The sequence below is a fragment of the Lepisma saccharinum genome, chromosome 10, assembly GCF_977018435.1.
Source record: "Lepisma saccharinum chromosome 10, izLepSacc3.1, whole genome shotgun sequence".
In the NCBI taxonomy this organism is placed as follows: domain Eukaryota; kingdom Metazoa; phylum Arthropoda; class Insecta; order Zygentoma; family Lepismatidae; genus Lepisma; species Lepisma saccharinum.
Genome location: NC_139238.1, coordinates 41,245,971 through 41,270,625, shown reverse-complemented (window position 1 = coordinate 41,270,625; position 24,655 = coordinate 41,245,971). Strand labels below are relative to the sequence as shown.

The following is a 24,655-nucleotide window of genomic DNA, read 5'->3' as shown; positions in this document are numbered from 1 at the left end:
AAAAAGGTGACATGTCAATAAAACAATTGTTCTCTGTAAATACAACTCAGTAAATTATTAAACAAAATATAATAAATATATATGTAAAAAATCTTTATAATTTCTGGTGTCTTTTCGTTACTTTCTAATTGTGATATATATTTATGCGCGTATTTGCATGTCCGTGAAGTTAGCCTGATGCGCCAGCCTGATCTGCGTGGATCTCAGAACACGCGGTGTTTTATACAATTAACAACCGTATCGGTCCTTGAAGAAGAAGAAGTTCACTCACTGTCAAGATTACGGTCAATAACAACGACGCGCAAGCCCGTTCTCCATTTCCCAAACACAGGCGTCCCACCCTGGAGAACGTTCCCGGGTGAGCTGCAGGTGGATTGTAAGCGTATGGAGTTAGAGAATTTGACATCTACATCATTAATGAGATACTTAGAAGATATTAATTGTTGATTTCAAGATGCCAAGGATAAAAGGCTCGCCGAAGAAATGTGTGAAGACACTGAATTCCCAACAATCGTCAAATACTTGGGTGTTCCTTTTGAAAGGTACGTCAAAAGTGAAAAAGAAAATATTCTTTAGCTAAGTTAGAATCGGCAGTCACAAAAGAAAAACATTATTATTTATAGGACAACATGGCAGTTGCAGTTGTAAATAACTGGTGTTCGTACATTGTAAGGCGCAATAAACAAGTAGTTCAGTTGAATTACTTTGAAGTGGAACGGAAAACAACTGTCATGTCAAGAAAGAAAATATTCTTCCATGCATCTTTATGGATATATGAAATTTACGTTGTAGTTCTTATTTCTTGTTTAGTTATGTATGTAAATATACAATGAAATAAATTGCAAATATCGTGCTATTTCACCTAGCAATTTTGTTTATATCTTAAACTGTCAAACTACTGCCTACATACTTGACGAGCGTCATAATTATATGTAGTACGGTTCGTTATTGTACATTTGAAAATAATGGCTAATAAAATATTCATTTGCAAGTAAAATAATACTGTAAACGATAATAAAGAATGGGTAAATGTGCATTCTGAACTACGTGCAATTTAGTGTTTATTTGAAATGCACATTCTTTACTCGCTTCACAAAGAATGTGCCTTAGCATGCAAATTTCTGGATAGTGGGAAGGCCAAAATTATATAGAAAGAAGATGAATTCGAATTTAGGCAGCTCATATTAGTGTTTACGGAAGACTTAAACTTTAAAAATGTTTGACTTAATTTGTTTTTGCAATTTTTTGTAAAACATTGATGATGTTATACTTAGAATGGAATGATAATTGTGGGTGAATATTTTCTGTTTTTCTGTTGGTAAGGAAAGCTCTCCCGATTAGCCTGTATGAGCATAACATGGACTTAAACGAAGTAGGAAAACAGCGTGTGTATTTTTTTTGTGGCAATATAAGACCAGATACAATTGCAGTGACATATAGTGCAAGGATGGTAACCAGTGTCTTATGGCCATAATCCTTGTTTCATGTCTTTGATCTGTTTTCACAATAGCAACTTTTAGGGCAGGTTTAGTTTTAATTAAAGGTTCAATTTTGAATACATTTGATTGGCAGGTTTAAGTTTTTGTTATATTTAACATATTTTCCATGATATAGTCTAGGTTTACTATTTCTGTTTTATTGCCATATTTGTGCACACCTAAAACACTTTGTGGCCCAAGTTTCGATTGTTGTTTTCCAAACTAATTCAGGTACACATGCATTTTTTACATGGTTCAATTTCTATTTGTCTGCTAACATATATTTCGGAGTCGTAGTGATTACTTACTTCATGTTTCTGGAAAATAATTAATTTTCCCATCCATATACGGTCCAAGTTCCTTTTATTTTATTGCAATTTCATTAGTACGTCTGTTAACACATACTGTGGAGTTTTAGCGATTACTTAAGGTTTTGTTCAATATATGCTTTCGTGGTTAGGTTCCCTTAGCATTAAAATAAAGTCCCTAAATGCATTCTACTAAGGTTCCGATTTACTTCTACAGTCATTCCCAAGTTTCTACGATATTTACTGTCACTTGTCGACTGAGAATATCTTGTCCATGAGAAGTGCGTAAGGTAATTTTCAAGTTGTTTTTTTCAACATAAATATTTTTTTTCGAGTCCAAACAGTGCTCACTACTTTAAGGAAGGTTCAAATTTCGTGTGACAATGATTTCCAAATTCTACGATAATTAGTCTTTGTGCTAGGAGAAATCATAAAACAAACGGAACCGTTACCGGGCTCTTAAATGATTCCAACATGTGATCATATAACATCTGATGTCAAGAATGAAACATCCTTTGAGCCTTGCACAAAAATCTGCGTTACCCTTGACCTCTGTACTCCCTGGAGTATGTGAAATATTTTGCATTGTTTGTGAAGATTTTGTTGTTCATGAACGTTTTCAGTTGATTTTAGCTCTCGGAATGTGTTCTTGTGAAGTAAAGTACGTGTGTTACCTTGGCGTGTTATTTTACCATGTAGTAGAACAGCCCGAAGGCTTTGCACAAGTGAATATAGCACCCAAAACGAATTTATACAACAGCAGCTATAATTTTACGTAGTTAGGTTTGGTACTAATAGTTATTTTCGACGTGTTCTTTCACTATTTTAGTTTGCATACAAACCGTTTTTACTAACAAAAAGCTGCGAAAATTCTCTGAAATTGCATGTTTTAACTTACGTGGGCCATTCTTTGGCATCAAGTGTCTTCGTTATTTGTGCTTTCCTAAAGCTGGAACCACTTTTAAATTACTTAAAATATTGAAATCTGTCGATTAAAAGAAATTTCGACATAATTCTTGAGGGGGTACAGTGGGTAAATGGCCTCAAATCTGCCAGAACTGCAAGTCTGGGATGACAAAAACCAAGAACGTGTACTCTGCAAAGTATAAGCTAATTTTCAAATCATAATGTATCTGGTAAATTATGTGTAATGGAGGTTTTGACTATGTTAATTAATTACTTCAAACTTCCTTCCACAGTTGTTTCCAGTATTCTAAAGCACTTCTTAATACTCGTATAAAACTTGTGAAAAAATCATTAAACATTCAGAACAGGTACCTACTTTGTCTCTTACTTCCACTTCAACACATTTTGGGCTGTTCCTTCTGGAAAGTACCCAGTACCTTCTCTTCCAAGTTGCGATTGTTTTATTTCCAACTAATCAGGGTACACACACGTTTTTTACATGGATCAGTTTCTATTCCAGGGTGGCTACTCACCGGGAATTCCTTGAATTCTGGGAATTATGCTTGAGTTATTGGCTCCGGGAATTATGCGTGAATTCTACTTGAATTTTTCTCCGTAGACGTCAAAAATTACAACTTTTCAAGTCCAAATCCTATTCACATTTTATGCAAATAAAAATTATTTTCGTAATTTTTCTTTACTCGCTTCACTCCCAATTCCTCCTTTTCTTAGTCTTATCAAGTTTATAACCATAGCTAGGGTGCGGTGGGAGTCGGCCCTGGGTGCTGAACTACCTAATGAAAAAAGTTGTAAAATTGTTTGATTGATTGATTTGTAGTATTAAGTCCACTTCATGCACAGAAAGGCTAATCCAGACTGGACCTACAGTTTAAAGTGTGATCTGAACTAATGTGCCATGTGTTGAAAAATAATTGAAATCGTTCGTTCGAACACAAATGCTTTAGCACCAAATTCTACCCCCCTTTTTGCATAATTTACGAGGATAATAACGTCTTTGATACTACTACTACTACTACTAATAATAATAATAACAAATCAACAATGTTGGGCTTGGGCATGGATGTTTGTGACTGTCCTTTCATCATATCACTCATCCCCATCTTCATAAATTAGCCAAACTACAAGAAGCGTAGTAAAATAAAACAAATCAATAATGATAATAATAATATTAATAATGACAACATTATTATTATTAGTAGTAGTAGTATTAGTATGTTTATCCTGGCACTTTCTCCACGCCCACTCAGACAAAAATTCGTGGTTACGCCTCTGATTGTAAATAGAAAAGCACCTTAAATTAAATATTTTATACATATACCATTTAATTGAATTATAATTTAGGATGTTGGAATGACATAGACCCTTTATATTATTAAGATATTTGTGTGTGGATGTTGAGAGGCGGTAATATGCACAGTTGAAATAGAGAAAACGTCTGCTTGAATTTTTGGAGAGTTCACCTTGAAAACCGGGAATTATACTTGAATTTTATCATGGTCCTAGAGTAGCCACCCTGTATTCATGTTTGCATAAATAGACCCTGGGCTGCAATGCATTTTTGTCATCCTCTTTTCCTTTCATGGTTATCACAGGTTTTTCGGAAGTTTGATAGATGGATGCTGTGCCAAGAGTTGTCTAAATCAGCAAAAACACATTTTCATAGTTTTGTTTTAACATAACGCACAGCTCTACAGCACCTTGACGGGCCTTGGCTTACCTACTGACTGCTGGTCTCCCTCCCACACTGTTCCTCCGTCACCTGTTATAGCGTGGAGGTCTCAGACCAGTATTGGGGTGACGGGTGATCGGCCCGACGAACCCCCAGCCGTTATTGTAGGTCTTCTTGACCAGGTTACGCTCACTCACTCGGAGCTTCCCAATTTCCTCACGATGGTGGGTTGCCACCGGCCCTATACGTAGGCCGAATAAATTCTGACCAGAGCCGGATTCGAACCTACGCCGTCCCGCAGCGAACGATCTCAAGACGAGTGAACGCCTTAACCCGCTCGACTACGGAGGAGGACATAGTTTTGTTTTGAATAACACAATTGTTTTTTCTCTGTTGAAACAAAAAATAAATGTGGCAATTTTGCTTACGTTAAAGCTAGTGCTTCATCACGACGACTTCGCAGATACAATAATATCAAATAATTTATCAACTGGACAGCAATTCCAATCCAGGCAGTATCACTCCCTCCACAGTTCAAGGCCAATTGAAAGTACTAAGGGTGTCAAGAGCATCATGTGGTAAGAAAGGTTGGGGGATACCTTTTTACATTTACACGTCGTCAATTTGACGAATCCTTAACTTTCTACGGTTAATAATTAAGTCATATGTGACGTTATGACTATTTTGAAGCAAAACTGGTAAATTTCTATGACACAGATCCAAATGATAACTTGTATATTAAAATATATAAATATTGTAAACTACTTACAATTGTTACAATTTTCAAATATCGGTCTTGGTATTGGTGTGAATTGGTAAGAAAGTATCTGCACTGGTATCAGCTGAGTTCTAATTTTCTCTCTCTCTCTCTCTCTCTCTCTCTCTCTCTCACACACACACGCACACGCACACACACGCGCACAGCACACGCGCACACACACACACAGAGAGAGAGAGAGAGAGAGAGATAGATAGATGTATATAGATAGATAGATATACAGGGTGATCCACAAAGTCCATCCAATTTCTTTTGGCTGTTGCAATTGAGTGGAGAGCAGGCACGTGCTGGTGGTATTCATGCACCAATGTTGATTAGTGTTGAAACTAATAGCACAGTTGATTTTTTACTTCTCTCCAGACATTGTCACCATACGGAGGTATACTGTGCAAAATTGTATTTGCATGGTTAAAAAACTATTAAAAATTTCTATTTTTACATACTTAGTGGTTCATAGTACTTACTATAACTTGTTCAGAAACGATGCATGCAAGGTCTTATGCTATAAGGTATGAGAATAAGGAAATGTGTTGATTGATATGATTTATTTTTAGTGTTTGGATTTTTGTGACCTTAAAATTAGCAAAATATGACCTTAAAAACTGAAAATATGACAAATAGGATACATCTAAAATTGAAAATGAAAAATATATGAAACACAATTTCCAGAAAGTAACTATATTACTTACATTTTCATTCATACACGCAAGAATAATATTTGTGGTAATTATTGAGAAGAAGCATGCTTTTCTAAATTAAGGAATCACAAGAAAATGAAACTTACCAAGACATCTTCGGTCTCTCATAAAAATGTTTGAAAAGTACAGTGCAGAAAATGCATAAAAAAGTTCCATCACATCTCCATCACTACGGTTGCATTGAATTACAACATGTATTTTCAAATTATCAAAATTTAATGCCCTTCTCTTGTCCGCAAGCACAGTTTTATTCCTGGAGAAACTTCTTTCCAGTCACATGTCGTAACAGGAACATATCTGAAGAAGGTTAGATCAGTAGCAGCTGGCAGCTAGTATGATGGCTAGTGCGAACTTGATCAAGAAATCAACAAATTTTCACTAGCATATGTCATAGAAATGTAATGAAAGAGATAATTTTAATGGAACTTGGTTTACTAGAATTGCAGTTCGTAAGATTTTGTTCATTTTACTTCGCTTTGGCTGATCGCGAAGATAAGGATGAGTGAACACTCGCAAAGAACACAGAACACCGATATCCAGGCCGGGATTCGAACCTGTGATTCCTGGCATCATAGCATGCTATGCACGGAGATCGGCCAGAGTTTCTATTAAAATTTCGATGCCTGTTACCTTTACCACGTTTTTTTTTTTTTTAAAAAAAAATCTGGCGTGGGACGGCCAAGTTGTTTAATTTTTAATTTAATATCGTATAGTACCTTGGGAAACGGTGTATGTAATAATGCTCAAATCTGACTCATCTACACTGACTGCCCTTCCTTTCACACACCATCAGACACTTTCCCTTCACTAAAAAGAAAAACACTGAACAATTAGAGACACCAAGTCGAACATGGTATTCTCGCCTTGCTTTGTTTATAATTTTCAACCCCAGCACGGCAGATGGAAGATCAACAATCTGTGTTACTAACAACTGAATTATGATTATTTGCTAAATGAACTGTGGAGCTACAATTTTTAGAATTCAATGCAAGAAATTGAATTATATCTCCAAGTAAAATTCTTATACTGATAGATCTTCCGTGTGATTTTTTACAAATACGATACGAATTCCCTTTGATATTTAGACAATTCTTTTTTACAGAAAATGTCTTCAATATTGTCAACGTCAGTTGCAACATGTGAGTGTCTGTATGCCCGAGAGCAAGGGATATATTTTTTCTCAAGGAAGAAATTGATAACAAAAAAGCCTGGATGGCTCTTTAGACGTATCTATATATATTACGTTCGTTCTTGCCAATTAGGCAGGAAATTATCTTTCTCATGCTCCAACGAGTATTACAAATCGGTCAGGATTAGTCACTTCTCTCTGAAGTTTGCAACTATGTCAACACCATTTGAAAGCTCTCGTGTTGTGCCAGCCGAAAATGGGCACGGCTGGTTGTCTTGTGACTACTACCCATGCTACCACCTCCTTCACAGTTTCCTGCGGAGACTTTTTCATGCCTCTGTGCCTGTGCAATGGCCAGACTATGCTGGTCCACAGCAAGTGAGAGAAGAGCTGGGGATGCTGCGCAGGTATTGAGGAAGCCGCTCTAATCTCCTTGTTCGTAGAACCATGGCACGGCGGCTCTCCCCTTAGAGCTGCCGCTGGGTTAGATCATTTGGGGAAAGTTCTAAATCTTCGCCCACTTGCACATATTTTCCGCAAAGAACGTCAGAAATTTTAGAAAGGGTTCAATATCCTGGGTTTCGTTGAAGCACACTTTTCAATTTTGCATTTAGTTTGTCAGCTGCTTCAACCTGTGCTCGCGATAATTCATCTTCTGTTTCCCTTACAATGCGTAATGCATCACACCATTGCATGCTTGCTTCTTCTGCTATGATGCAGAAATAGGACTTGATGTAGGCAAAATTTGTTCCCGGGCTGGATGAAAACAAGTCTTGCAAGATTTTGATGTAGGATGAACCGCTTTTCTCCAAATTATTCAAGATCTTGCTAACATCACTATAGTTTATGCAGTAGTACTCAGCAGCTTGTAGCCATGTTCCCCAGCATGTTATGACAGGCTGTGGAGGGACGGGTAGTGATGGCGCCTCTTCCTTAAACCTCTGCAGTCGCAGCGAAGCCTTAACAAATAAATTTTTGTCGTTTGGAATACATCTCTCTACATTAGGGTAATTAACGCAAACTTCTTCTGCCACTCTATGTAGTGTATGTGCGAGGCATGTTAAGTGTAACATTTTGGGATATAATAGCTGAAGCCCTTTTGCTGCTTTAATCATGTAAGGAGCAGTGTCTGTAACAAACAATAGTACACCTGGCCACAACAACTTCATTGCAGTGTCAAACACAACAGCGATGGATGAACTATTCACTCTTTACAAGATCTCATGCGCCAAGAGAAATACTTGTCCAGGACCCTCATGTTGCAGAGTTCCTACTACAACGGTAGCCACGTATCTACCATCTACCAGTCGATTGCGGAAACAATTTCATTGTTTATTTTTAAAGCACGTCCAGGAAAAATACACTGTTGGCTTTTTTCCAACCAAGGTATAAAATAACTGAAAAAATAAATCTGCTGTTTAGATAAGTTTGCGAAACAAGCCAGGAATTTCTTTTTAAAAACTGGAAGTATTGTGTGTTGAACATGAAAATAAACTTTTATTCCACACTTTTGGGCCATAATATGCCCTAAACCGAAAATATAGTAGAAATATGCATTTATATGACCAATAAAAACATTGTTATCGATTTCAAACACCAAGAAATGTGCTTAAACTAACTTAACAAACAGAAAACCAGCCCCTGGGAAAATATGATATGTCAAAAATAAATCCGAGCCCTATTTATTTTACTTCACTTTCCTGCCACTTTTGGCTAATTGCGAAAATAAGGATGAATGGTGATATGATGAAAGGACAATCACTAACACATGTGGGCAACATAACACAATTTCTACAGAGGATGATCTAGCAGTAGAGCCTCGTTAGTCTGCAAAATGCTAATAAAACTCTTCCTATGAAGCAAGAGAGCCTTAGCTTTAGTGTTCCTGATTTTCCACCTTAGCTTTCTAGGGTTCGTCACAAATTGTGTTTCTCTGCACAGTGCTGTTATTTGCAAAGGTAGAAAAATTAAAACTAAGTAAGGTGCCAGCAGTTTTTTTTTCTCAAATACGAGTTAAGAAATCTATAAATCCAACTAAGATCAATATCCACATTTTGAAATTGAAATGTAACCTTAAAACATTAATAATAATAATCCATGTATCGACAGCCCTAGAAGGGCCTTGGCCTATCTCCCTACTGCCAGTCTCGCTCCCACAATCCTACATAGAGGTGTGGAGATCTTCAACTGGTAATGGGGTGACGTAGAGTCAGCACGTCAAACCCTCAGCCGTTACAGAAGATTTCCGAGACCGGATTACGCTACTCACTTGTAGCTCCCCAATTTTCTCATGATGGTGGGTTGCCACCGGTTCTATACACAGACTGGAAACCCAGAGACTGAACCCATGCTGTCCCGCAGTTGGAGTCCAAAGCACAGTGCCGTAGACCTCATGGCCATAGAGTAGGACCTTTAAAACATTAAATTTATTAATTAATACAAAAATTGGATTAAAGTTAATTAATTCTTGTGCCGGACTCGCCTTCCTAAAGAAAGATCTACCAGTAACTTCATAAATAACTATGCTATACATTCTAATATGGCAGAATCTACAATATAGCAAAGTGTTCCCCTGTGCATAACACCACGCCATGAAGGCGTATAGGGGGTGTGAGGGTAACGCCCCACACTTTCTTGATCCGGTCGTGAGTGGGGGTGATGTGATCAGCATCACGCCCCTGACCGCCTTTACCCCCCAGGGTTTCCCCCAGGTACCCATGTTATTCGACGCTGGGTAGGCGCCGGGGCCGCTTCCACCGTTAGAAAAGTTCCCGGATTTGAACCGGCCGGGTATCGAACCCGGGACCTTGAGCATGGTAGTCAGACGCGTTACCGACTGAGCCACCGCGGCCACTCCAGATTTTAAAATGCGATTACAGTGCAAGAAATTTTTAATGTCATGTTTATTATGCTGGTTTAATGGTACACATGAAACAGAAAAAACACAAATATGGAAGAACATCTACTTTACTCGATGTTTAATTTAAAAAAAAAAATGGAAATTTCCACAAGTGAACTTGAATTATAGGAAAAGAAATAGATCTGGATTTGAAAGTTCAGGCACCAGGTGAAAATTTCCAAGCACCATGGAGATTGGATACTCTGCTGGTTTCGGTACCCTTGACCCTCTGTACCCCCTAGAGAAAGTGAAATACAGTAGAGCATAGATTATCCGAATACCGATCAACCGAAACATCAGTTAACCGAAAGCATTACAGAACAAGAAGAAGAATGTGATGCTGTCCAATTGCTGTCTTTAAAACGGTGAGTCTCAGCTCTGAAGCAAAAGACAATTTTGGACTTCTTTTCCTAAACTGTAGGCCTACTTTATGTAAGGTATGTATTTGTAAGACATGCGATACAAAATATATACAGTTTTGTGTTTAATATCACTGTTTCTTTGTTTTATATTGCTCCTATGACACTGGTACAACTTTTTTCGTAATTGATCGGATGTCTGAAAAATCAGTTATCCAAACACCCCCAGTCGCGAATTGTTTTGGATAATCGATCCTCTACTGTATCTTGCATGGTTTATGAAGATTTTTTTGTTTATGTATGAATGAATATTTTCAGTTGAATTTAGCTTGCAGAAATGTGTTATTGTGAAGTTAAGTACATCTGTTACCTTAGTGTGTTAGTTTACTGTGAAGTGGAACAGCCCGAAGGCTTTGCGCAAGTGAATATAGCACGCAAAAGGACATTTCACATCAGCAGAACTATAATTATACGTGGTTAGGTTAGGATTGTTACTGGTAGTTATTTTGGACATGTTTTTTCACCATTTTAGTGTGCATACAAACAGTTTTAATAACAAAAAGCGGCGAACGTACTCCAAAATTGCAGGTTTTTACGTATGCGAGCTATACTTTGGGATCAAATATCTCCGTTATTTGTGTTTTCCTAACGCTGGAACCAATTTTATATTAAGTAAAACCTCGAAATCTGTAGATTAAGAAGAAATTCAACATATTTCTCGAGGGGGTACAGTGGGTCAACAGCCCCCAGTTTTCTACCCTTGATTGTACATAATTTTCAGAATGTTTAGACTCCACAAACCATAGCATGGCATTTTTGCAGACACCATGAGATAGCTGGACAATGGAACAGTATCACTGGCATCGAGTGATAGTGATTGTATCAGTTTAGCCCTAAATATATTTATGTATGTATATCATTTTATACTTTTCTTTTGGCAGGGGAGGGTTTGGAAGTCCCAGAAGGCTGTGCAGGCACTGGTACTCCGGATATAGTGCAGTTACGGCATCCACAGTCTGGTGCACCGGCCATGTTTCTTTTTAGTCCTGGGGATGGAATGGTTCAGGAAGTTTTAACTTTTTCAGAAAACAAAAGGTGAGTTCCTATGCAGATTTATTTTGACACCTGCATGCTGATGGACTATTGGGAATTCATTAAATTTCATGTATTGCCATCCAGCGGCAGATATCAAATTAACAAAGTGTAGTAGATTTTAGCAATATTACACTAAGTGAGATGCAAATTCAAACACCGAATTACCCAATTCATTATACCATCCTTGCAGTTTTGCTACCTACCTTTCTAATGGACATTTCCACTCTATTTTTTTTTTACAACAATTTTAAAAACTACACCCTGGAAAAATGACCCCTGCAAGTTCTCGCGTTTCTCTGCGTCCAGTTTAAGGCAGAAACGAGACTTCCAAAGTTGCGAGGCTAGCGTTGCGCTGAAAACACGCCGCCGCCATGTTACTACGTCACTCGTTAGGGAGAGCTCGTTTGTCGTCTGCTTCGAGCGTCCAGTTCCAGATGGGTAGTCCACGGTGAGCGAACACGTGCAGCAGTTTTACAAATCTGTACTGATTTAAATAATGGAAGAAGGAGCGATAAGAGAAAGGAAAGTTATGCTTTGTAATGATCATTCTTCTATGAAATATCCACGCTGCTCACGTGCAAGATAAATGAAAGGGTTCAGCTGCGTGTGTGTTCTCAGGCCATGCGAAAAATATTGCTTATATAATTGGTTGCTGACCAGACACCCAAAAATATTTTTTTAAACTTATATTTATCGATATTTACCGTAACCTATGTAGTGCAAAATAAGAAGTTTCACATTCTTCACTTTATTTATAAAGCCTATTTAACTTTCTTTTCCATAAAGCAATTTCAGTTTGTGTTCCATTTCTGTTGCGCAAATTATGATCAAATATTTTTGTGCAGATAAGAGAAAATACACTGAGAAGATTACATTAGTTGCACAGTACATATCTATACTTTGTTTATGTATAATTATTACAAGGAAATAATGTGTATAACCATGGGCGTATTTAAGGGGGATCCAACGGGTCCAACTCCCCTCTTTTTTTGGTTCACTAAAATTAACAGTTTCCTTGTTCTATCCGTTTGTTCATAAAAAATTCCTTTGGACTTATTTCATTCTCTTAAATTCGAGACGGATGGGAAGGACATTTCGTAATTCCACACACCAGATGGGACTGCAGACCAATATCTGAAATGTCCTGATAGTTTCGGAATTTCTCCGATAAGAAACTGCATTGAGACTGTCAAATCAGTTATTTTTCCCCGTCGAATCATATTAAAGAAATTTGGTTCTTAAAAACGTAGTGACATAAGATGAACAGAAAAGTATCAATACTAAGTAGTGTGACTACAAACACACAACTTTGTCGGGTCCAACATCCCCTCCCCCCATGCTCCCCAATAAGCTTCCGGCCAGCAGTGTCCTGGATTTTCACTTACGAAATAAACCAACCCTAATCATACCAAAAGTTGATCCATCCCTTCCCCCCGTGAACTACCGTGCGTCCATTTCGATCTGCAGCCGAGAGATCGGGAGAAGCGTGGCGGGCGGCACTGACGGAGATGCCGACATTTGCAGCCTGACATGCCCGCTTATTTTTATGGACATATGCAGACATTTATATAAATATTGCAAAACGAGCACTAACCTGTGTTATAAGAGTATGGTTTTAATTTTAGTAGCTTAGTGACTGTATGTGCCGATGATTTTGACACGCCCACCTCTTGTGAAACACGGCGTAGAGATTTGTTTGGAGAACATTCTAACGCTGCACCAATATCATCGAGTTTTGCTTCGGTTAGAATCCGTCGTTTTTGCTTAGGTGTTTTAAAATTTAACGATACAGTTTCTCGTAATTTAAGGACAAGATGTCGAACCGTATCTCTGTGTGGAGTTGAAACGCATGGGAATTTCTGTACAAATTACCTACACACGTCTCGACACGAGTTTGTTTTCACGTAGGTACGTGTCATACATAAAAAAAATCTTTGTTCTAACGTGAATCTTGCGGCTGGCATTCCAGTCGTCTCACAGACACGTCACACATACACACTACAATAACACAAACAAGTAACTGCAAGTAACCAAGAATAACACTCTTGCGCACAGTACGAAATTAACACGCTCTTGGTTTACATTGCTCGCCACTATATTTACAACTCTGTCTTCATCTAGTCGCGAAGGAACAAAAAACTCGAGCTCGGAGATTTCGGATTGCAAGGAAGCTTACGAACACTATTGACTTTTAACAGTTTCTTCTACAGCGTAATCTTGATACAGTGTTGCACATTCAAAACCTCCAAACGATCCCCATCGGCACAAAACTCTTTCAAGGATATAAACTTAAGCAGGACGTTACTGGTCAAAACTATGATTAAAATGTTTTATTATCTGTGGCTCTTAACATCGTTTCTAAAGCGTATTTTTTTGTGTATATAAGAGCAGAACTTGGATGAATTACAGAATAACTTTTGCGTGTTATAACACAGGTTAGTGATCGTTTTGCAATATTTATATAAATGTCTGCATATGTCTATAAAAATAAGCGGGCATTACAGGCCGCAAATGTCGGCATCTCCGTCAGGGACCCGCCACGCTTCTCCTGATCTCTCGGCTGCAGATCGAAATGAACGCACGGTATATATACGCCCATGTGTATAATAATATCCCATACTGAAATAGTACGATATAATTATTTTGAATTTTGTACTGCGAAAAAAGCCACCTCATCTCGTTACCCCGAACGCATTAATTGGTTGGTTCACAACTTCACCACTAAGGATCCTATCGAGAGAGACATGGCAGCCTTGGTCTCGTTCTCGTTGAGAGTTGTAAATGTCTGTCTCATGTTTATTTGTAAATGTCTCATTGACAGTCTCGTCTCAATAAACATCCGTCTCGGTTTGGGAGGGCAATTCTCGTTCTCGTCTCAAGTTTAGAAAAATATAGAATTAACAACGTATGCAAAGGCTTATCATTATAAATACAAAAAAAAATTCTTAATATTTTTTTATTTTTTTTATTATTATTATTTTTTACTCCTAGTTTCGACGGTACAGCCCTCGAAAACTAAATATTATCCTGCTTATATATACAAACCAAACTGCAGATTCAGAATTACCAGGAATGAACTGGCGTTGTAATTATTATACACAAAATTCATGATTTATCTGAGGAAGTCGCATGCTCCAGGTTTGACTTGCAACCTGGGTATGACTGTTTCCTTGTGAGTGACATTTCATTGAACTGGAAATTGTTACATGGGAGGATGTTTGCTCGAGACTTTGGGGACAGCTAGGGGGATGCTTCTATTGTTAATGTTAGTGTTGCTCACGAGACGAGGCATGTTCCATCTTGTCTCATAAAAGGAGATGGGACAAGTGAATGTTTTCGAAATGAGATGGGGCAGAAGAAAAAGTTCATCTCTTATCATGGCAGGTTGGGTGATACTTAGATTGTGCAGTTGGTGGTAGTGTGTGTGGGGAGGGTGTACTCCTGCACCCCGACTTCGAATACTGCTTGTAGTTATTCATCTTCATTGTAGCGATTAGCCAAAAGTGGGAAGAAATGTGATGTTATAGATGATACATAATAAATTAACCATGCGTTCTCATCGTTGCGGTTAAACAAAGTGAACGGAAAAGCGACGTAAAAGTAGGCTAAGTACAAAAAATTGCAATTTATATATTAACTGAAGAAAACTGTCATTTACTGCAAGAAATTTAAAAACTCACCGTACCTTTTTATACCGTATCACCTCTTATATTGCAGAAAATGGCATGTAAACCAGTGTGTTCTAAAAGTATTATCTTAAAATTTGTGAAGAAAATATTATGACGAAAATAATTGTAATTCCAGAAAAGGCATTCCTATAACATTAAGTTCTTGCCAGTCAGAACTAACCTCTATATTCGCAATGAACAAGGCTGTTCACGTGTTCAGCCATTGACTGTGTCAAGGTTTGCTTTGTCACCCTAATGGGATAACCCTCTACCGAGTGGCTGAATTATAGTAAACTACTATACTGCAAGGGCATAATTCATCTCCAAGAAATGGAGCACAGATTTTTGCACTGGAAGTTGTAAGATACTTGTTTTACACAGTAACAAGTGAATATGCTGTCGCTTCCGCGGCTCATGCTAAGTTAACGGGACGAGCAGAAGCCCCGCCTGCTTGCATTTCTGAGTGAAGATGTCAGAGGACCTCCTGTCTGTGGAGAGGACGTTTTCAAATCCGTGACGCAGTAGGTGAATTTCAGCGGTGTTTGAAGGAGTGTTTCTCGAGAACCGAAACAAATATCGCCGAGATATTTTGCACATCTCATGTTTGTGTCAATATCTGTAAAATGAATGGATTTAAAACGTTTTTCATGTCAAAGTGGAAATGTCCATTGGTGTTCATTATTCTAATTATTATTTGTTCATTCTTTCATTGAATTGCTTGGAACACTTGTGTGTCTGATGTTCAAATTGTTAATGGAAAAGTAATTTTACATAGCTCTAAACCTCTTTGAATTGTATTTTTTGAAGTGTATTTTTTCGAATGGACAGTTATGTACAACGAAAAATTATGTACAAGGACAACTACTTACCACAGAGAGTTGAAGTTGAAATATTTGCATTTTTTTTAATTCACTGACATTGATGCAAAGATAAAACATTCTAGGTAATCCTTGTGTAAATTGTGGAAGTGTAAAATGATTGTCGCAAGAAGATACAGTTTTTTATTGGCTGCAAGAAAGTCGCACAATACTTTAATCTGTTTTAACATACAAAGTTTGAATTACATTCTGAACTTTCTGCATTATGAAACTTCAACCATTGATTTTGCTCATGTATGGTTTTTGATTTTATAAGTCAGAGATTGCCAAAGTCCCTAGGCTGTGGAACAACTGAAAATACATGGCAATTTACCAAGGGTTGATTGAATAGTTACGATAGTTTCTTGACTTGTAAGAACTGGCTGCAATACTCGGCCGGCATGTATTGCAGAAAAATCATCAGTGAGCTACGAAAAATATCCCTGCTATTAAGCTACTTGGTAGTTGTGTTTGACAATCCCTATTATAAGTGATAGAAGTTGAAATTTTGTGGTTCTTGAAACACACTGTAGTTGCCATACACCATTATTAGGTGTGTAAATAATGAGAGTTTTTTCCCAGCAGTGTTCCTGTACAGTGTGTTCTTGTAGAGTTTACTGAGCCCCTAATAGATTGGCATCGCTGTGGGTGAAAAGATGGCCAGAGCATGGTGCTGATCACATCACCTCCACAAATTGGCGAAATTGTGAATGTGTAGGTCTCTACCTCCATATTCCCCTCCCACATGCCTTCACAGTATGGTGCATTGTGCAGAGGGTTGCTTTACCTATACCGATAAGTTTGATAACACTATTTTTAATAATCGTTGTTGAATATCTTTTTTATCTATATTTTCCTCATTTAGCATAATGAGGAACTCTTTTGTTAGGGTTCTTTGACAATATTTTATATAATTTTTAGATCATGGTTTATTGAAGATTCTGTAAGATCTGATGGGAAGATGCACCTCTCAACACCATTCGACCCAATCTTTCTAGTTTTACCGTACCTCAGAAAGGTAAGAAACAATTTTTACTCCTCTTATGAATGTGTGTGGTTGGATTGTTTCAGTTTTCTTTGACTGAAATAGAAAATGTCTTCGGTTGTTTTAGAGACATTAAACTTACACTGGGTGTTAACTTTGTCTATGTGAATATATTTTTAACATTAAACAAGAAAATCATGCTCTACATGAATGTTCAGTTTGCGAAAAAAGTTACTAACGTTTAAAAAAGTTTTTGTAGAAAGTAAAAAATGGATAAAAGACAGCTTGCAAATATTTTTGATATGCATTGATAATGTCTGTCGGTATTTATCAAATTGATAATGGAACAATAAATTTTACAACATTTTATGCTTTACAGGTAATTTATGGGATTATTTATGACACATAAAACATTGTTTTTTTGAAATTCCAGAAATTGACTGGCACCATTGGTCATTTCAGAGTCGTGGTTATCTTATTCAATCAATGCCCGGATGAAAGAAAAAGAGTTGAAATTTATCGTACAAGAACGTAGGTAGGTTAGTTTTTGTACAATAAATTTCAACTCTCTTTCTTTCATCTGGATATTAATTGAATAACATTGACAGATGTTGGGCTCACCTTGCACTGCCCTCTGACACAGCCAATGTTGCAATATACGTTGTAATAAAAAAAAACAACAACATACTTTTCATGAATGTCATAATCAGGGAACGGATTTATATGTAAATACATATCTTCATATGATGGTAAAATCAATGTGGTTTTGTATTACCTTTGCAAATTGTATGTAAGCACGAGAAATGGTATTTTTATTTTCCATATTTTTACATACATTAGCTTTTAGCATGTATTTTAGTTATTTTTACATATGATATTTTCAAAGATTCTTCGACATATATTCCATATTCATGCTGTTACTACATTTTCGCTTCTTGTGTTAAAGACCAAAGGTTTTCAATTCATCTGTATTCTGTTAGATTTATATTCTCTGTTTATTTTAAATCTTGACAATAGACAATGCATCTATTATTCTAACATTCTTTTACATTTTTGTGAACAATAGAGAATGCAAGGTCAAGCTTTTGCGGTGATATCAATTTGCAAATTTTAAATATACTCTCATTACTTCATGCAACACTGAATGCAGTTTCAGTCAATATAAATCTTATTTAGGCAGTATGCAAATTTTCCCCCATAAGCAATTTTATCCCTGGCAAGAAAAACTTATTTTTATCCCTGCCAGGGATGCTTTTATTCCCCATAGTTTGTTTTACTGGCTGGCAACATACAATATGCATACCTCCAAAAAACATCTTCCACTTCGAAGTGAAATCAGGAATATGCCACTGGGGGGCATCTTCCCCCAAAACAAAAAGCTTAATTCGCACATTGTATTTAGGGAGATTCATTTTTCAGCACTTCAAAACAAAGTTAGTTAATCCTTTGCTTTTGTAGCAAAAAAAAGCACATTTTGTATTTGAATTTTGCATTACAATTAATGTCATGTGAGTTTAATGTGCTTTATTTAGATATGCGAACCACTTGCTTAGTGAAAATTGTCATTTTTCACAACTATAAGTCCATGTTTAATTCCATATTTTGATGAAAATAAACAAATATATATTTACATATTGAACACTTTTTTCAGAACATATAAATCTGTTACTTGGTCATAATTAACCCAATAAATTGCAAGAAATAAAATGCGTAAAAAATTATCATCGCAGAGACCATTGATCCACATCAGAAATGTTTGCAAGCGACTCCACAGCTGTCTTTTACCCATGGTTGTTGTTACTGGGTACAACTTTTTTTAGCTTACTTTTTCCTCATACTGAATGCTCTTGTTTAATTTTTTAAAAAAATATTCACGTAGACAAAGGTAATACCCAGTGTAAGATTCATATGACTCACTTTTTGTACAAAAAATTACGGTTTCAAAGTCTCGCTTCTGTGACTTTTGGACACCCTGTACAATTATTAAATTTGGCTCTGAATTACATGTGCTGGATAATTTTTGAAGATGTACAAGGATGACGAGAATAGAGTTGGTAAGTAAAAATTTGGTGTTTAGTAATCTTTGAAGCTTTTTATGAGAGTTAATTAGAAAAAGATTACATAATGTTTACTGTTGGAGCGGAGCCACTTTGAAGCAGAAATTTCCACTTTGTTCCAGCAAAAGTGATGACCGGATATGTACTTCTTATTTCAATGCAGTATTTTTTAATGTTTTCCTTTGTCTTCCTGTTAAGATTCTCCTGTATAAAGACATGATCAGCAGATTAATTTTTTATACCTTTTAACTACTTTCACATTTCTCCATGCTTCATTTAATTGCAAGTTTTTGTTTCTCTTTCAATTGTGAAATGTAAATGTGGTTCTATTATCTCCTTCAGACAAACCAGTGTCTTCCTTTGGATCAGCTATTGAAGGACGAAGATTTCCCTGAAACTAACAGATTACTACATTCGGTGGGGTTGAAACATCTTAGCCAAGTAGCAGATAGAAAAGGTAAATAAATGTTGTTTTTTTAGTGTTACTTGTATGCAGGACTGGATTTAGGTCTATCCTAAGTGGTCAGTGTGCTTTCTATTATTTTCTTTTCTTGGACTGAAAGTATGAGCATTATACTCTAAGCAGGCTACAATACACAGTAAATAGGATAACCTTATTTTTCTTCTGGACATATTCAGGGTGCTACTCACCAGGAATTTTGGGAATTATCCATGAATTATTGCCTCCGGAAATTATTTGTGAATTCTGCATGAAATTTTCTCCGTAGACGAGGAAAATTGCAATTTTTATTAATCCAAATCCCAATAAATTCCTGAGGCAAGTTCTTCACAGTTTAGCTTTTATTTTTATCGAGGAAAGAAAAGAATGCTGCATTGAAAATAAACAGAATTTTCGCAATCCGTTTACTTTTTTAGTATTCTTTTGCAGAACAATCTATCTGACAGACGGAAGATTATTGCAAGATAAAATATCTTGAAGTTGATTAGGCAAATTTGAGTTTGAAATTCTTATACAATTAACAATTGTTTTGTAGATTTATGTATCTCGTAACATTTGTGACTTGTTTTTGTAGATGTGTTTCGAGTCTAAGTATGTGAAATGTCAAATATAAACTCCGTGCTTTAAATTAAATATATACTATTTAATTGAATTAAATTTTAATTTTTGGATACTTTGGAATCACACAGACCCTTTTTGTTGATATACCTGTGTGTGGATAGTGAGAGGCGGTAATGCATAAGGTTGAAATAGAGGAAACATCTGCTTGTAGCCTTGAATTTTTGGAAAGTTTACCTTGAAAACTGGGAATTGTACTTTAATTTCATCATGGTCCTAGAGTGGCCACCCTGAAGTGACGAATCTCCACTTTTTGTGGAAATGGAGTCACATGTATGAGTTAGAACCGTGAAGTATCAACATTTCAATGCTAGAGGTAAGTATCCAAGTTTCAAATTCTTGCTCATAGAGGCATCTGAATCCCTCAAATCTGTCTTCAGGGACAATAGGAGGAGATAATGTTTCAGCACTTAAAACAAATTTTGGTGATCCATTGTCTTCTTAACAGAAAATAAAACTTTTTTTTTTCTATTTCAATTTGGTATTACAATTAATGTCAGGAAAGCCTTATGCATTACCTAGGTGAGCAGGTTCACAATTATAAGTCCATATTTTGATTAAAATAACTATAGTGGATCCACCAGCAAATGAACTTGCACAGACCTGCGACTCCTGTGCACCGTACTTCCGTGAGGAGGGGAGGTGTAGACCATATTTCCTTATGGTCCGAGCTGAACGGATCAAGGGAAAGGTGCGCAAAGGATTTTAGCAGAAGGTTCTTTTGTTTTTGGTCGCTATATAAATATGTATTTACATATCTAACACTTTTTTGGTACATTTAATTCTGTTACCTTGTCTTTACATTACGAACAGTCTGGAAATTTGTTCAAAAATGCGTGGACAATTAGGAAATTTTTGGCAAAATTGATCAACTTGTAAGAGAGGCTTTTTCACTCAGAAAATCTAACATCTTTACGTTCAGATTTCACTCATTAAATTTTCATCCTCGTGGAGGAATTGATGCACTGCGAGAAATGAAGAAATAAGCTGAAGAAGTAGGGATTTTATTAACTATGCTCCGAGGAAAGAAGCGAAGAAAAAATCGGAAAAGCAGTGATATTTGGGAAGCGTAATCACAAGGGAAGAAACTGGAGGAGAGAGGCGGATCAGTTCGAATTGGGGAGAGTGTGAAATGGAAAAATGAGGAATGAAATTTATGCTTCATTCTTTCACGTGCCAACCACGGTTAACCAAGGAGAACAAGTGTTACTGAAACCAACCATTCTCAGCTCGCATCATTGCGGTCTTGTGATTTTTTACATTGTTTTTGTTGCAGTTTATTTTTTTACCATGGTAGGAAAAGACAAGGTAATTAATGCCAAATTCATATGATAACATGTAGTAGAATTGTCAACTATGAAACCTTTTGCATGTGGCTGGTGTGCTTTCACAGCACCAACTGTCTACAAATAACTCTTCTCCTCCACGGCTTGACTTCTTCTGTGCCACACGTGATGCCAGTCCATGGGTCCCGCTTTGGAAGGAGGATGAGTCTGTATTTCAAAGGAAACTTAACCCTGCCAGCAAATGCAAATGTCTACTGTAATGTATTTCATTGAACATCGCACACAGGGAGACACTTGCTAACAGGACCCAACCTGCTAGCTCCATTGGGACACTTGGTAATATATAAAATTTGAAAGCATACTTTTCCAATTTCTTACTATCCTTGAGGAAAAAAAATCCTTTCATACTCACTTTTCAACTTTTCCGAACGACTCTGAACAGATTCTCTTTTCCTGGCTACAGAGATCGTTGCATGGGTGCAGGTAGAGGTTAGTGAGAAGCCCCACAACTGCGTCAAAGTCTCTAACGTCTGTGTGGGCCTCTTTTCTTTTGAGTTGGAGAGGGACGCAAGGCTGCTTGCACCGTACAGCCTTGCATCGGAGAATCAACTGTTCTGGTGCATCTTCTTCCCTTGAAAGTAGTGAAGGTTTAATTAAAACTTCTTCAGCGTAAATTTCCCCATTAAGGACTTCTGAATACTACCCAAGGGAAGAGGAAACAGCTGAAGTACATATGATAATAGTCTGTATGTGTACTTATTATAGTGAAATGCACTGTTGATAACCTTAAATTGAAAAAAAAAATCATTTTTAAAAACTCTCAGCAGATAGCATGGTATACGCATTCTAAAATATATTCCTTAAATTCCAGTTTCTTCACAGTAAAATTTGAATTGTCAACAATGTAATCTAACATTTCTACCGAACTTTAAGGAAAACTATAAAGTAATTTATATATATATATATTTTTTTTCACAAAACTGTAATAAAATTATGATAACTTCTGGTACGAATATTTATCATTTGCATATAAGAAAACACAGGAACATAGTGTAATTGAACAAGCCTATCCGTACATAGCTTTTTGAGCTCTCAACCTAAATTTTTGAGAGTACAGACTTTGGCAATGCTCGCCCTTCCCAGGAAGGCTGCAGGAGTAAGCACTGTCGTCTTTGTTCACCCAAAAAATAAATTTAAACATAACTACGCAGAGAGGACATGGTCTAAGTTTTACCATTTATCAAAGATGTGTGAACTGGTGACACTGCTGTTAAGTGTGTTCTCCCACAATAATAATTGAAAATAAGAAGTAGGATATTTTGTCTTGAGTTATGTAGTTCATCAGGAGTTTTGCAATGCCGTCTATGGTTCACTAAAATTCAACGTTAAAGCTATTGAGTAGACAATGGTGTGTGACCCAAGCTTTATAATGCCAGGACCTTCTAGGCGATTACTTTCCCTATGTATTTCCAATATGGGGTGAACGCAATGAAGTATGGCAACAACAAAACTTTGTCAAAGTCCTGCATTAATATACGTTTAATTCATATTGTTTTGCCAAAACTATTTTGCATTCCACTCAGTACAATGATATGCCCGTACCTCCATGAATATATAATCAATATATAGAGTGAATATTAGCAGTACTTGGATGCAAATGTCACAAACTGTTCTGTTCTTGCATCATTCATTATATTCATAATATTATAATAAGTATTTCATAAAATATAAAAAAAAACATTTACTTAATGTTATGTGAGTATGTTTCGTTTGTAAAAGCAACGTTTTGGGGGTCTACTGCTCCCTTCTTCAGGCTCCTTCTTTGGCACGTATTATTGCTACCTGCCGTGCCACTTTACATTGAACAAGGAATAAGGTAAAAGGTTTCAATTGGTGAAAGAATTGTTTAAAAACTTGCCCGTGCCTCAATAAAACTTTCCATACTCATTTCATCCTTCATGAAAGCCTCTGAAAACGTATTAAGGTTGAAACTTAAAACTGTAAAAATGCACTCTCCTCAGTCACCTTTGTTGGTACCTGATTGTCTTCCTTGTGGAATGCAGGAAGTTGTTGAGGCTATTCCCCTCCTACGTAGCTCCCCTCCCCTCTGCCGTATCCTTACGTCATTTCCAACTCGAAATTCCATGTTTCCTGGACTGCGCGGATTACTTCCGGCATGACATGAAATCCTATTTTGTTTTTCTTTCCTACCTCTCACCTTTTAAACATCTTTATCCATATTTCATCTAGGTTCCAGTCATCCCTGATTAGTTTATTATTCCTTTCCTTCCATATATTAGCGGCCTCATATACGTTTCTATTTATTTTTCTATTTTCTCTTCTACTGACCTCCTTTTTCTTAATTTTATGTTGTTTTTCTATGATGTGTTCGGATAAACCTGTTCTGGGTATTTCCTCCCTGATAACTTATCATGTTCCTTCCACCTTACCTCCATGCTTCTTCCCATTTGTCCAATGTATTCTTTATCACAATCACACCTAATCCTATATACACCCTTCGCTCCGTCCTCATTCATCTTTAGCATTCCTTCCTTCTTGTATTCTGTAAAATGCTTTTCAATATTGCATGGAGCCCTCATTCCCGAAACGTTGGTTTTACAAACTGAACATACTCACATAAAGTAAGTAAATTGTTTTTTTATATTTTATGAAATAGTTATTGTTTACTAAAGTTAGTAATTTGCACCTGTGTAAATATGAATGTACATACCGGTACGGGGAAAAAAGTGTGATTATTTAAAAAAACAAGGATAAGGTTGAATAGAACTATTAATAGAATTTGGTTTCTTAAAGAATGCAGAAAGTTAGGTGTAATTCTAAATTTTCTAAAGTGGGGTATAAACCTCTGAGTATTAAAGGGGTTGAGCAAAGAAGAGGAGCAGTAGGCCCCCGAAACGTTGCTTTTACAAATGGAACATACTCACATAATGTAAGTAAACGGTTATTGTTTACTAAAGTGAGTAATTCACATCTGTGCAAATATGAATATACATAATATTAATGTGAATTTTTTGTCAGACTCTGACTGACTATAAACCCAAATGAATCATGCTACTTATACCTTTAAAAATACGTATGTAACTGCATTACTATTTCACTTAAGAAGCTCTGCTACTTTTTTAAGAAGTTCATATTACATAGACTTTTTGGATGTCTCAAGTAAAACTTGATTTGTTTTTAGCATAAATTCGACGCATGCTAACTTATTACCAGACCTCGGATTTTTAGATTCTAAAAAGTGTGCTTTTAGGTTCCTAAAATAGGCTCTAAAAATTCAAAAATAGGTTCCACAAAATTTAAAATAGTACAACATTTCTGAAAAATACTGATTTGATACAATCGTTCAAAACAAAATTTCAGAAT

The 24,655-nt window shown here is 36.6% G+C and overlaps 1 protein-coding gene across 1 annotated transcript in view; it reads left to right on the top strand.

Moving 5' to 3' along the window:
* Positions 1–265: 265 nt before the first annotated feature.
* Positions 266–24,655, top strand: part of LOC145993880 (ribonuclease H2 subunit B) — a 48,061-nt gene continuing 23,671 nt past the window's right edge. The window contains exons 1-4 of the mRNA XM_083129752.1: positions 266–542; positions 11,187–11,340; positions 16,787–16,883; positions 19,250–19,364. Coding sequence (XP_082985878.1) covers positions 455–542; positions 11,187–11,340; positions 16,787–16,883; positions 19,250–19,364 — 454 coding nt within the window. The 5' untranslated portion in view covers positions 266–454. The remainder of the gene's footprint in view (positions 543–11,186; positions 11,341–16,786; positions 16,884–19,249; positions 19,365–24,655) is intronic.